Genomic DNA, 14,827 nt, shown 5'->3' on the forward strand with positions numbered 1-14,827 from the left:
CTTCTAGTGCTTCATTTGCTTCCTGCAAGTTTGGAACTATTGAGTTTGCAAAGGGAAGCTTCTTGTGTTTTTCTAACTACAAAGTATTGGATTGGGTTTTCTCTACCACAAGCTAAACGGATAGTCAGGACTTCCTGAGCAACCAGGCATTTGCTCTACAACATTTCATCAGCTTTTACAAACATTCTAAGTTACTTTTTTATGCCTGTTATGGTGTCCCCACACAGACTGTTGTGAGTTGTGTTCAAGTTACTTTGCATCATTTGGAAGAGTTATAGGAATGTATATGCCTGGGATATAAACAGATTTAGTCCTACTTAACTTTGAACTGCTAAACATCAGCGTGTATCAGTCTTTTTGTTACACTTTAGTTCAACATCTTGCCAATTCGGCGAAGCAGTGAGGTTTCTGTGGATTTAAAAGAAGTGTTTTTTCATCTTTTTTTCGTTCTGTTTTATCAGTGACATAATTCAAGTTTCATATATCCGTGTCATTTTTTTGAACTTTAGTAGCTATCCCAGCTACGGTCCACCACTAGTCTATCTGCAGGATCTGATTATATTTTATCAGTTGTTTGTTCTTGCACAACCTTATTTTGAACTTTGGGACAACCAGGAAGGTGTTGAGAATAGACAGATCCAGGATAGGGCACCAAGAGGTTTCTTTTCTGGGTACCAGAAACAGTCTGGAGTAAAAACCTTGTCCCCTTTGCTCTGCTGGGACAGGCTAAATAGCCTTGATACTGAGAAGAGAAAGTACTGCTTTTGGGCCTCTGCCCACTGGTTTGGGGGGAGGTCTGGCCATCCGCTTGGAGTTGGCAGTGAGTGGAAGCAGAATCTATATCCCTGGGATACAATGTTCAAGACCCATCTGTCCCAGGTGATGTACTCCCAGTTTTTTTGCATGCAGGGCGAGTTTTCCTCCTAAGGGTGCAAGTACTTGGGCAAGGCTTGGAAGAGTTAAGGATAAGTCACTGCAAGATTTTACCAAAGGAAGGTGGCTTACTACTCCCTGTTTTAGAGGTGGGAGCACTCTATTGCTTAGATCTGTGAATACCCTGTGACTGTAATCTTGGTGGCCTGCTGCCCCTGGGCTTATACTGAGAAGGTCTGGGATGGACTGGAAAGGACCAATTTTTAGAAGGCCAATGCCTACTGAATCTAGGTGGCTGTACCTGCAGGAAATCTTTAACAGTTTGCATAGATTTAGCTTTTTTCTCCAGCTTTTTGAGGACTACTTCTGCTTTATTGCCAAACAGGCGTTCTTGGTTTAATGGTGCATCTAGTAATTTTGCTTTGACATGGTCTGGCAAGATTTGTTCCTTAAGCCAAGCATGCCTTCTAAGAACAGACCCAGTGACAGCAGCCCTGCAAAGTATGTTTTCCAACTTGGTTAACAGAATGCATTAACTCTTGTAAATCTTCATGTTCTGCACTATCAGGAATCAACATAATTTTCTGTTTAATCAGCTCCATAATATGCTGCTGATACTTTAACATATGAAACTGGCAATTTAAAGCCCTGATGGCAAGAGTAGCAGAGGTGTATACCTTCTTACCCTATCTGTGTAAAGCCCTAGAGTCCCTGTCTGAAGGGGTAGGGTTATTGGCTGTTGTAGCCGTAATGCCTTTAGGTCCCTGGGAAATGGTCTCTGGATCCACGGTAGGATTCTTAAAGAGGAATTTGTGGGATTCAGGTACTCTAATACCTGTCAGGTTTCCTGGGAGCTAGAGGCAATGTATCGTGGTAAGGCTGGATTCCAAGAAGACATCATCTACAATTTCCAGAAAAGGAGGGATAGCTAGAGACCTGTGCTGAGGCAAGTTTAAAAATTCCCTGAGTCTCTTTTTGGACTGTGGGTAGTCCTGGCACTCCGAGTGGAAATGCTCTCTAAGAGTATGCAGGGTTTCACCAAAAGAAAAATCTTCTAGTAGGGAAGCAGAGGGAATGGAATCCTCTGCAGGGCATGCATGGTAATCAGAAGGATCAGAGTCAACAGACTCATGATCTGAAGTATCAGAAGGAAAATGAGTTCTTGGTCTTTTTGAGGGGGAAGGCTGGCTTTCCCTAATTAAAGTTATAAGAGCTCCAGCCATTCTAAGCATTTGTTTCTGAAGCATGTGGGCCTGAGAATGCACTTTGGTCATCGGTTTCCTAGGAGTAGTGCGAACTCTGGGCCTGAGAAATTCGGTATTTTTGGTTTGAAACAAAGTCGTTGGATTAATATGAAAATCGGAAGGCCTGAATACACCCTCAGAAGTCGGTGCCTGCACAGCAGCTCCAGACCCATTCAATGTACAGACATCTGCAGGTTCCATAGTCGAAGCATCTCGCAGCATACCGGACTCCAAATGGGTCTCAGAAGAGGCCTATGAATCTGTAGAAGTGGGTATCAGGGGCTGCGAAAGCGCCTCACTGAGTACCGGCGGACTGGCGACTAGCTTAATGGAAGCCTCGTCGGCAGTTTTGGACCTATGTGGTCTGTCTCTATTTTTATCCTTACGTTTTTTCCGAAGATCGGTAGTCGGATGGCTTATCAAAGCCATTTTGGAATATGGAGAATGAGAGCGAAAAAATTTAGCGACAAAAATTGCCCAACGATGAACAGTTCGGGCGTTGAACAAGGCACAAAACCAACAGCGAGGAACGTCGTGGTCTGGACCTAAACAGGTGACGCAGTAAGAATGAAAATCTCTGAGAGGTATTTGCTTTCCACAAGCAAGACAATTATTAACTTTTTCTGACATCGGTTAGAGCAAGAAAAAAGGATCCCCAACGGAGTACTTATCTTTTAGAAGACTTCAGGTCTGAAACTTGAAAAACGAAAATTTCAAGAGGCGGCTGACCAGCACTTGCAAACTGCTTCTGCTTCGGACACTGCACGGCAAGAAAAGCTGATGTAATGGCGTCGGCTGCATGTTTTATACCCCTGACGACCTGACGTCATGGAAGACGCGACAGCATCCGATGCAGAAATCCCAAGACACTGGTATTCAGTCCGACTGAGGGCTACCTCCAGGCAGACAACCCAAATGTGATGACTGCAACAGTGAAACATGAAGAACATCTTATCTGCTCAGCCTTATAGAAGTGCTAACCAACAGTCAATTTCAAAAAGCATGCAGAGGAGTGCGCTCTTCAGTGTCAAAAATTTCTGAAGTTTTGGTGCCCTAGCCACTGCCTTTGCACCGCTTCCATCACATATGATAGTGGCTAGGGCATGTTGAAGCTGGCCAGCTGGTCCAGTCCTTTGCAGGACATCCTATACAGCTTAGGCTATGGCAGCAATGATATAATTGTTTTACTATATAATATAATCTAAGACATGGTGGACAATCCTTCTAGTCTCTATCCCTGTTTACAGCATACATCTACGGATCTATATTAAAAGCACGAAGGTGTACTTACCTGAATACCTAAACGTCGACATGTCTTCATCAAAACGCAAAAAAATTGATTGTCCTGAAGTGCGAAATCCGAAACATCGAATCGTCATGGTTGGCCCTTCTGCGGTATAGCTCTGTAAGGTAGGTGTGCGATAGTTACGAACCTTAGGGTTAGGGTGCGGGTTAAGGTAAGTGCATACATGGTGGTATATGCAAGATTTAGTGTAGGGTTAGAAGTAGGGTTTAGTTTAGGGTTAGAAGTAGGGTTTTGGTTAGTGTATGTATGTGGTTTATTTAGTTTGTTTGGGTAGGTAGTATGTAGCGGGCGGTGGGGTGGGACAACTATGACGGTTAGAGTTTTTGAATTTTGTGGTTTAGGGCGTTCAGTGTATTTGCGGTTCGCAGAATATGTGTTGGCTTTTAAGTATTCGGGTAACTAAACCTTTGTGCTTTTAATATAGACCCACCTCTACAGCGGTGTACATATTTGCAGAGATAAAGGACCTCAACTCTATTGCCCTTTTTCTGGAAGAATGAAGCAAAGAAGTACTTTACTTAAATCTACATTAAAAGAAAACACAGAGGGATCCATAACATAGTGCCACATAAACTCCTCTCATTGAAGATACTAACTTTCACACAAAATGAGCACAAACATGAGTATACAAGTAAATATAAAAATAATAAAATTAGTGAGTTCTTGTTTGTATGTAATGCCACTGATCACTACAAGACTTACCACATGTCTATTGGCGTAGAATATTCTGTTGAACCCAATAATACGTCTGGCGGTCGATACCACAATGTTACTACTTCATTAGAATATGTTTTAGTAGGCACAGACTTTGCTCTAGCCAACCCTAAAGAGAATAAAAATACCAGGACAATAAATTTTACTACATTTATCCTAAAACACTTTCATAAAAGTAACACTGACTGAATAAATATCTGCATTGATGTCAGCCACTGCTAATAACAGCCATCAATTCCTCACCAAAAACCTGCATCCTGTTAAAAAAAGAAATTTTAAAAATGGAAGAGAAAGTTACACAAAGTACCTACCTTGACTACATATTCAAAAACATTTGGGTTGAATATGCCAACAAGTAGCTCCTCAATAAAATCAAGATATATAAACACATGAGCCACATGGAGGAATACTTTTGATCCTTAGTGTGAGTGTATAGACACTTGCCACAGTTATTACTATTCCCTGAATTATCTGACAAGGTGGACTTTACCTGTATGTTTGGGGGGGGGGGGTGAGCAAGTCACTGATCACTGAACACAGAAAAGAAACTATGTTTGGCTGGAAAATGTTTCCCCTGAATGGACCACAAATATTTCTCCCTTTCTGAAGAAGAGGAAAGCAACTCTGGCAAAGGTATTTTCTGTTAAGGAGATTATGGAAAAATGGGAAGTACATGATTCTGAAAACAAGATGGCTGACTATTAACTGCTCTGAGGAGAAGCTCTTCAGATTTTTGACAGGAATTTTCCTTTGCAGCAATTCTTTAAAGAATGCACCTAAATAATCTTATTTGAGATTCTTATGTCTGTCAATACTATTTATAATCTCGTCAAATTGAGAGGATACTTCACGCTTCTACAAGACAAATCACTTCATCTCAATAACATGCAATAAATTTCATTAAAATGGCCAAATTACATTCCAAAATGGATTATATCAAAGACGATTGCAACAAATAAATATTTTTAAAGATGAGATGAAAAAGCAACACTCCAAGACTTCCAAGGTGGCTCCACAATGAGTAACAACTTAATTTCAGTGTGAGAACAGAAACTTAGAAGAGATCCAGCAAATCTGACTTTTTGAGTAAATTTCAGTAACTGGCTAATAAGTGCACTGTCTGGATGCCAGCAAGAGAGAGTCACAGAGGGCGAGGAGAAAACACTCACTGGGAAAAATTCTGCATCTGTTCTGCAAAAAGCAGTGCAAGCTCCAGCTGTGGTGAAGGACATGACTTCAAGTAACCTAGAGGAAAAAATAAGTCAAATGTACTCAGCGCTGATTAAAATAAGCAAAACACTGAAGCAGTATATCAACTGAATTAAAAAGCTGGAAAAATGGAAGAAGCTTTAAACAGATATTCAAATGAGCTTATAAAGCTGCAAAAATCAGAGGTTGAAATTAAGAAAAGGCTAGCTGAGTATGAGACAGTTCAAGAAGAGATATTGTCAGCTTGAGTAAATTTCAGTTACTATTGAATGCCAGCAAAGAAGAAACTAAGAGAGCCTGAAAGAAAATCAACTGGAAAAGGTGAAGAGAAAACACAGACTGGGAAGAATCCTGGAGCTGCTACGGAAAAAGCAGTTCAAGCTCCAGCTTTGATGCAAGACGTGGCTTCCAGTAATCTAGAGGAAAAAATGTCAAATGTTCTCAAAGCTTATGAAAATAAAACACTGGAGTATAACAACGGAAATAAAAGACTGGAAAAAATGGAAGAAAAACAGATATTCAGATAAAACTGCAAAAGTCAGAGGTCGAAATGAAGAAAAGTTACAGTAAGAGACTATTAAAGAAGAGATGTTTCAAAAAAATAATAGAATTAGAGAACAAAGCACATAGGGAAAACCTGAGATTTTTCTGCTGTAACTGAGAAGTTGCAAGCGACAGACTATTAATTTTATGAAAGCACAAATAAGAAATGGACTGGTATTCTACAGGTCATCTGCGGTGGTGCAGTGGTAGCGTTGTTGCCTCACAGCAAGATGTTCTCCCGTTTGATTCTCGGCTGGAGTGCGGGGAGTGCCCTCTTGTGTGGAGTCTGCATGTCCTCCCCGCGGTTGGATAGGTGTTTGAAAGACATGCGTAAATGGGCGTGCCTTCGTTGAAGGTTGGACGTCGAGCTGGCACCTCAGCGTTTGTGAAAATCTACTGCCAATAATTAGTGGACTGGAGTTCCGCTGTGGCGACCCCTAACCGGGAAAAGCCGAAAGACAAACAACAACTGGTACGCTACAGGAGGAGTTTTTAATTGAAAGGGCACAATGTGTGTATTCTCTAAACCTGGCCATACAGAAGAGCCCTTTGATAGTAAAAATGTAATCCTACCAGCAGAAAGACTTGATTCTGACAAAACTGTGGCAGAAGGACAAAGTACTATAAGTAGGAGACAGTAGTGTGTGCTTGAGGAAAATGATTACTCATTGTACACAAGTCAGAAGAGGACTACATTTATTCCAGTAATTATTGTATGTCGAGCAGAAGGCGTGAGATTAAAGCTGTTGTATCCAGGTATTTTCAGAATATTCTTTTCTGGAGGGTCAAAATCATTTTTTATGCAGGACATGCTAAGGAGGAAATACAAAAGTTTGTCTAACAAAAAGTGAGCTATCAATCACATAAGGAGATTTTGATTTTTGTTCTTTTTGTAATGAAGTCCATAGACAAACTGCTAGTGAAACCTTTTCCAATGTTTCAAAGGAAAATGACTGAGACATACAAAAAAGCACAAGAGTTGACTAGAAGAACCTGGGGTACATTGGAAATTAAGCAGAGACTGGATTTGGGAGATGGAAATCAACAGGAAGAAAATTAGCAACTCGGAAACTGACAAATAAATGTGGGATCACAAAATATTAATTAACATTTGTGAAACATGACAGAGCAGGAAAACCTGGAAATATTGGACTTCTTCAACTTTAAGCTTACTGAGGACTCCAAAGCATGTGCCTTACTATGTCATTAATATTTGGAAGCACATTTAGGGTAGGGAAGAGGAAGGAAAGAGTTAACTGTACGTAAAATAAAAATTTGTTCTTACCAGTAGTATTTTTACAATGCATGACATAAGCTGCATGCTATAAAGTAAAGATTTCTCAGTTACTTTTGAGCGTATTAGGGGTCCTTGTTCAATTTTAAGAAATGCAGGGACTGCAATGTTAAAAAGAAGAAAGATCTGGACAACAGAGCATGATGCAAAAAAAAAAAGAAACTGTGTACTTTTTCTCACTCTTCCCATAGGGGAATGACTAGATTAAGGTCCTTGGCTTCATCTACTAACACATTTTAAAGGGAAGCAAATAAATAAAAAATGGCTTCATCTACTAACACGTTTTAAACGGAAGCAAATAAATAAAAAAATGGCTTCATCTACTAACACGTTTTAAAGGGAAGCAAATAAATAAAATAAGAACACTGAATATAATAAAGGTTTCCTTTAACAAATACATGAGTGCTTGTAGTAAAAGTAACTGTGTATATGGTTCTCATGTCTCTATGAAGACAATCTGATAAAATGCACGCACTCGAGGCACTCCTCAGTATGGAGAAAATCGATGTTTGCGCAGTGACAGAAACTTGGTTCAAGTCTCCAGAGAGCACCCCAGCACTTCCAGGTTACAATTCATATCATACCTTCCGGCCTCAGTTACTGGATCGCACTACAAAGGGTGGAGATGTATCCATATTCATCAAGGATACCCACATCTCCAGGTTAGTGGCGCAGCATGATGCCCCAGAGATCATCCATGCACAACTATCAGCAGGCAAAACCACATTTCAAGTCGTAGCCTGTTATAGATCGCCCACCATGTCCCAAGATGCTCACTCAGCATTCCTTAAGTGATTGGAAAATATAAAGGTCCAACCCAACACCATAATTTTGGGTGATTTCAACTACCCTGGTATAGACTGGGCAAACTACCAAAGTTCTAACGCCTATGCCCAGCAGTTTATAGAATTTATAAATTCAAATGCCCTTGAACAACTGGTATGTTCTCCCACTAGAGGGGACAACATATTGGATTTAGTCATCACAAATATGGGCGCCGATGTACCACATCCATTATCACTCCCTCTCTGGTCAGATCAGACCACAAACTGATAATCCTGGACATACTCACTCCTCCACCTCCCCCAGTCAAAGAAACCATCGTAAAAAAACTTTCCAAAGCAAACTTCAAACTACTTGCATCAGAAGTGGAAAGCTTCACTATTCCCTTGCAGAAGGATAATGATATCCAGGATGCAGAATCCTACACCAACGCACTTTATATACATCTTCAGGATTGCATGGACCGTGCTATCCCAAATAAAACCAAGACTCCTTCCTCAAGCAAGAAGAAACCAGTCTGGTGGACTCCGGCCATAAGCAAACTATACAATAAAAGGAGGAGACTTGTACAAAAAAAGGCCAAATCTCAAGTAGAAAAATCATCCCTGATCAGCATTAGTAAGAAACTGAGGGCCCTCATCAAGTCAACTAAAGCCAATTTCGAAAAGAAAGTTGCCAAGGATAACCATAAGGCCTTTTATGGTTACGTCAAAAACCTAAATGGCAACGCTCAGGTCTGTTCTGAGCTAGTACAAAACGGAACAAAATACACTGATCCCACTGACATTGCCAACATCTTGGCTGACAGGTTCAGTGCAAATTTCTCCCCCCTTCACTACCTGCAGGGCCTATTACTATTCCAGGGGATTGTGCAACTCCAATTATTACTGTTACATTGGTTAATAAGGCTCTATCTAAAGATAAAAACACTGCCTCCATGGGACCAGATGGTGTCTCAGGCTTTGTCATACGCGAGCTCCAAAATGAATTAACCCTGTATCTGAACACCCTGTTCAGTCTCAGCCTCTTGACAGGATATGTGCCCATAGAATGGCACACAGCAACGGTGGTTCCACTGCACAAGAGTGGGCCCACAACCGACCCTGGGAACTACCGACCAATAAGCCTGACCAGTCTGATCTGTAAGGCAATGGAGCAAATCATTATGGAACTCATAAATGGAGAGACTGGGAACCTCCAAACACTTGACCCCACACAGTTCGGCTTCGTCAAGGGCAGATCATGCCTCCTGAACCTGGTGGACTTCTTTGAGGCAGTTACTCAGGCTATAGATAAGGAAAGGAGGTACACACAGCTTACCTTGACCTTGCTAAATCATTTGACACCATTCCCCATTCGGGTATTATTGATAAACTCACCAACCTGGGCATAAACCCTTACGTCACAAGATGGATCACAAACTGGCTCTCAGACAGATCCCACAAAGTAAGAGTAGCGGGATCTATGTCCGAATACAGACCAGTAATGAGCGGTGTGCCTCAGGGCTCTGTCCTCGGGCCTCTCCTGTTTGGCATATACTTCTCAGAAGTACAGGCAAGCACTGAAGGGCTGTGGCTGACAAAGTTTGCGGACGACTGCAAACTGGGTGCTATAATAGAGTCTCCGGCCGACATGGATATCCTCCAGAAGGGCCTTAATGAGACTGATGCATGGTGTCAAAGCCATGGTCTCAAGATAAATGCTAAAAAATGCATAGTAAGCCCTTTGGAAAAAAACAGAGTACCCGTGAACTACCACATAGGAGGTAACCCCCTGAAATCTCAGGAAGTAATAAGGGATCTAGGGACCCAAGCAGATAGTCATCTTTCCTTTGATAACCATGTTGCCAAGATGGTTAGAAAATCCTTCTATGTGAACCATCTGATCACGAAAGGGTTCGCATCAAGATCTAAGGATGTAGTGGTGCACCCTCTACTCTTCCCTCATCAGACCCATTATTGAGTACAACGCACCAATTGGAATGTACCTGGCCAGGCATCTTCCAGCAGCTGGAGAGACCATAGAGGTACCTCACTAAGAGGATTACTGGCCTCAAACAGTTGCCCTATGCAGCACGATTATAAAAACTAAGGCTTTTCTCTGTTGCATACCGCCTTCTCAGAGGCAATCTCTGTCTGACATACAGAGCCATGTCCAACCCATAACTGTTGAACATGCTCCATCTTACAAAACCAAATCTACTCGAGCTACACGCTCTAGGGATATAAACCTCAGCACAACAATGAATAGAACATGCTGGAGGGATAGATTCCCTTCGCAAAGACTTCCGTTGCTATGGAACAAGGTCCTAATCTACATAAGACAGAGCCCCTCACTATCACTCTTCAAGAGGAACCTTGACGAGTGGATGGGTAACAAAGTTCACACCAGGGATCATACCAACAGCTCTACTAGATAGGGGCCAAGGGTACTAGCTGCTAGATCAAGGGCCTAGGGAACTAACCAAAGGGGCGATGAATACCGCACAACGTGGCTGGGCTAATATATGCCTTCGGGCAGATAGCACAGTACCTACCTATGAACCTATAACGGGCAATAAAAACAGAATACTTCTTTTCTTTCAATGGCTAGGAGATATTTTTTTCTGAAAGCATTCAAATGTTTTCCTAATCTGGGAGAGAAATAAACACACGACAAAAACCCTACTAGATAGGGGCCATTGGTACTAGCTGCTAGATCAAGGGCCTAGGAAACTAACCAAAGGGGAGGTGACTACCGCACAACGTGGCTGGGCTAATATATGCCTTTGGGCAGATAGCCCAGTACCTACCTATGAACCTATAAGGGGCAATAAAAACAGAATACTTCTTTTCTTTCAGTGGCTAGGAGATATTTTTTTCTGAAAGCATTCAAATGTTTTCCTAATCTGGGAGAGAAATAAACACACAACAAAAACAGACAGCACTTAGTGGAGGTAGAAGTACAGGTTTGTACCACGCGTCTTAGATCGGAATTTTTATAGGTTAATTCAAGCTTGTGAGTGCGGCTGTCAGCCTGGGACAACTGTTCTTATTAGGAGGGTTAAACTTCAATATTTGAACATATACATTGTTTTATATGTTAGTATTAAGTTAATAGGTTTTAGGGGTGCTCGGGAAGGTTGGTTGAGGGTTTTCAATAAAACAAAATGTTTTACAAAATATGACATAGGTTCAAATGGATATGACAAGAAACAACTGTATAAAAGATCACTCTGCCAAACATTAGTGTATGCATTTAACATAAAATCAGAAACTAGACATTTTTAAAGAAGCTGTTACACATAGCAGGTGGGAATAATAACTTAACATAATGACATCCCTTTCTATATTATCTTAAAATGTTAATGGTCTCACAGATATATACAAAAAGAAAGAGTAGTGAACTATACTAAAACATGTACAGTGCAAATAGCTATGCTACAGGAGACAAATTTGGAAAGAACTGAGCATATGAATTGGGGAAAAAAGGATTTCAGGATGGTTATTCACTGGCACATCTGAGACAAAGGGAAGTAGTTACATTAACTGCAAGAGAAGTTCCAATTGTAAGAGAGGAGGAAAAAAGATAATAATGGTAGATTTGTATTAATAAGGGGTTACTTGTAAGGGAGGAGGATTACACAAGGCCTATATTTATATTCCACCTAAAACTGCTGAAATGGAGCTTAAGAAAATTCTGGGAGAAATAATCAGCTTTCAACAGGGAATATTACTTAAGGTGGGGACTGGAATTTGATGCAATGATGGTGTACCTGGGGGGCTAGAAAGGAAAATAACAAAACAGGGCAGATTTTTGAAGAAATTTATGAATATATTTGGCATGGAAGATGTGAATTCAGTGGTAGGAGTTCAAAGCTAATTTACATATATTCACCAAGGTAAAAAATATATACTGGGGTAGGCTAGACAGAACTTATATTCTACAGGCACATTTGCATTTAATTGAAAGTTTTGATATGTATCCAGTAACTATTTCAGATCACATTCTAATAATAACTAAAATAAAAATGCAAGGTAATAAATTAAAACATTTTTTATTTTTTTTACTTATTTATTTTACATTTGTTAACCGGGTTAGTCTGACTGAGCTTTTGGCTCATTTTCAGCAGAGACCCCGGAAGAAAAGCTCCTCAGGACTAGAAAACAATTTATTACATTTTAGTAACATAGTAGTTATGAGACACTGGCACATTCCCACCTATCTGCTAGATAGGAATTTAAGGAATGGATAGATGAAATTATTTGGAAGTTATTAGGGAAGATAGAAATTTCTTCTGAAAATATAGCTAGGGAATGGGATAAAATTAATGTGGAGTTTAAAGATATGGTGGAAATACTTGAAAGAGATATGGTTAAGTAGCAAGAATTATTTAGAAGGACTAATGAAGGTTAAAGTATCGCAGAATAGGGTGAATCTTGCAGAACAAGAAGAGTAGCAATGGCAGAATGCTAAACAGAAAATAAGGAAGTACCTCGATAATTATGCATGAATTTAGAAAGACTGCTGTTAAGCAACTGTTTTCTACTAACTCCATAGCACAAAAACTTTTAGCACAATGACTCAGGCAACAGAAAGTAGAAAGGGTTGTCTCCAAGCTTTGGGAGTCTATACCAAGAAGATTAACCAGAGATCCTGTACAGGTACTAGAAATATTTCAGAAATTTTATGAAAATCTGTATAAAGCAGAAAATTATAGAAAAATCAAGAAAAAGATGCACATAGAAATATTTATGGAAGAATTAATATCCCAAGGTTAGAGGTAGATGAGGCTCAATTGCTAACAGTTAGGATAGGAGGAGATTAGAAAGAAATAGTGATATACAAAACCAATGTACAGGAAAGTCCCCAGGGATAGATGGTATTTTTATGGAAGTTTGGAACCTAGGAGGGGAAAAAACTGATAAAGATCTGCAAGATTTTGTTTAAAAGTATTTTAAAATGAGAAAAAGCATCAACATCCAAGAAGAAAGCGGTAGTGGCTATAATACCTAAAAATGGTAAAGACCAATCAGATCCAGCTTCTTAAAGGTCCATTTCAACACTAAACCATGACTATAAAATGTTTATGTCTATAATGATCAAAAGAATAGCGAAGGTGATGTCAAAATTGATTGATATGGATCAATGTGGTTTTGTGGAGGGAAGGCAAATATCTGACAACATTAAAAGAACAATGATGATCCAGAGGGAAACAGAATGCTAGAAAATACCACAGTTGTTGGTTGGTCTTGATGCAGAGAAAGTATCTGACAGAGTAAGCTGGGATTTTATGAACAGGGCAATGGAAGCATCTGCATTCCCTTATGAAATAAGGTTGATTAAGAGGATATATGAACGATTGATGGTGAAAATTAATGTGGGTAGGTTCCTCTCTGATAAGTTCTGTTTGAGCAGAGGAACCAGGCGGGGATGTCCTCATTCCCCTTTGTTATTTGCATTATATTTAAAACCACTAGCAAAGAAAATAAAGGACTCAGAAATTCAAGGACATAATTGATATGGTAGTCGAGAAAAGCTGGTTTTATTTGCAGATGATATTTTATGACTGATAAAACCAGAAAAGGACATTTCAGTATAGTGGAGCATTCTAAGGCAGTTTCAAGCCTTTTCAGGATGCAAACTTAATGAATATACTTCTGGGTAATAACTAAAACCTGGAATAGCCTTCCCTCAGCCATTCGCACTACGCAGTGTACTGCCTCCTTTAAAACCGTCCTACACACACACCTCTATTCCAAATGGATTTGTAATTGCACTAAACCTCCTCCAACCGTTACCTAGATTTTAGGGCCTTTCTACTCTTTCCTTTTTCCTTGTTATTCTCACATTTCTATTTCTACTAATGACAGTCTCTGTTATCTCCATCTCTTTTACCTCTACCCTTCCTACCTCTTCTGTTGCCACTTACAACTTCCTGCATGCTTCCTTATATTCGCTCACTCATTTTCCTCGCTTATACTATAATTGCTGTAGTCTCTAAATTTCTTCCCTAACCCTCAATCTCATTTCTTCTTTTTTAATCATAGCATCTTATTTTCACTCAGATTACTATATCAATTATAGTTGTATTAAATTGTAATTTAATATATTAGGTGTATTTAATGTGTGACCATAAGCTTTTTATATTCATCCTTATTTCTGTGTTAACTATAGTTCTACTACACTGTATTAGTTTTATTAAGTGTTGTATATATTCCAAGTGCTCTTCTGTTCAGGAATCTTTCCCTCCATTGCTCCTGTATATACGTAAAATGCATGCCTTGATTTACTATGTATTCTATTTTGGGTTTCATATGGAGATTTTCTCCCCGGATCTCCACTGAAAAAGGGCTCTGCTTGGCCCAGCGGATGTTCCAGGTAAACAAATGCCAATAAATAAGATAAAACAAAGGCAACAGCTATAAACTATGTACCCACAGACAAACTGTTTCAGCAATACCCATATTTATGGGGATATGGTACAAAGAAGTATTTTGGAGTATGGGTTAAAAAATGATTCTGTTGCGGCAGCTAAGGGTATGTGGAAAGAGACTAAAGAAAAGAAAATAAACTGAGAAATCGGAAGCTCTGATCTGAAGTAGGGACTTCATTTGTCAGCAACCTGTGGGTCTTGGATCCGATATCGGATCTGAGCCGGCAACTTGTTTCAAGCTAATGGATCCGAGCTCCTAGCTCCTTCCCTCACCCATAATCTCCTGCCAACCCTCCATGACCTCAGATCTAGTTTGCCGCGCTTGTGGATAGCTGGATTCCTTTGAGCTCGACTAGTAAATCGTCAGTTAAGTGTGTTTTTTCTGTCAAACTTTCTTCTTTTTTTACAAAATATAAAGTGTGTAAGTGTTAGGTACCCTGTAGTGT

At 39.9% G+C, this 14,827-nt stretch overlaps 1 protein-coding gene across 6 annotated transcripts in view; it reads right to left on the minus strand.

Annotated features, from left to right (window-relative positions):
* Positions 1-14,827, minus strand: part of LOC122806846 (cyclin-dependent kinase 17-like) — a 2,140,137-nt gene that overhangs the window by 428,536 nt on the left and 1,696,774 nt on the right. For all 6 annotated transcript variants that reach the window (XM_044077605.1, XM_044077600.1, XM_044077601.1 and 3 more), the window contains one exon: positions 4,126-4,246. In XM_044077605.1, the coding sequence (XP_043933540.1) occupies positions 4,126-4,246 (121 nt within the window). The remainder of the gene's footprint in view (positions 1-4,125; positions 4,247-14,827) is intronic.

This window comes from Protopterus annectens, chromosome 7.part0 (assembly GCF_019279795.1).
Source record: "Protopterus annectens isolate FY-2018-M chromosome 7.part0, PAN1.0, whole genome shotgun sequence".
In the NCBI taxonomy this organism is placed as follows: Eukaryota; Metazoa; Chordata; order Ceratodontiformes; family Protopteridae; genus Protopterus; species Protopterus annectens.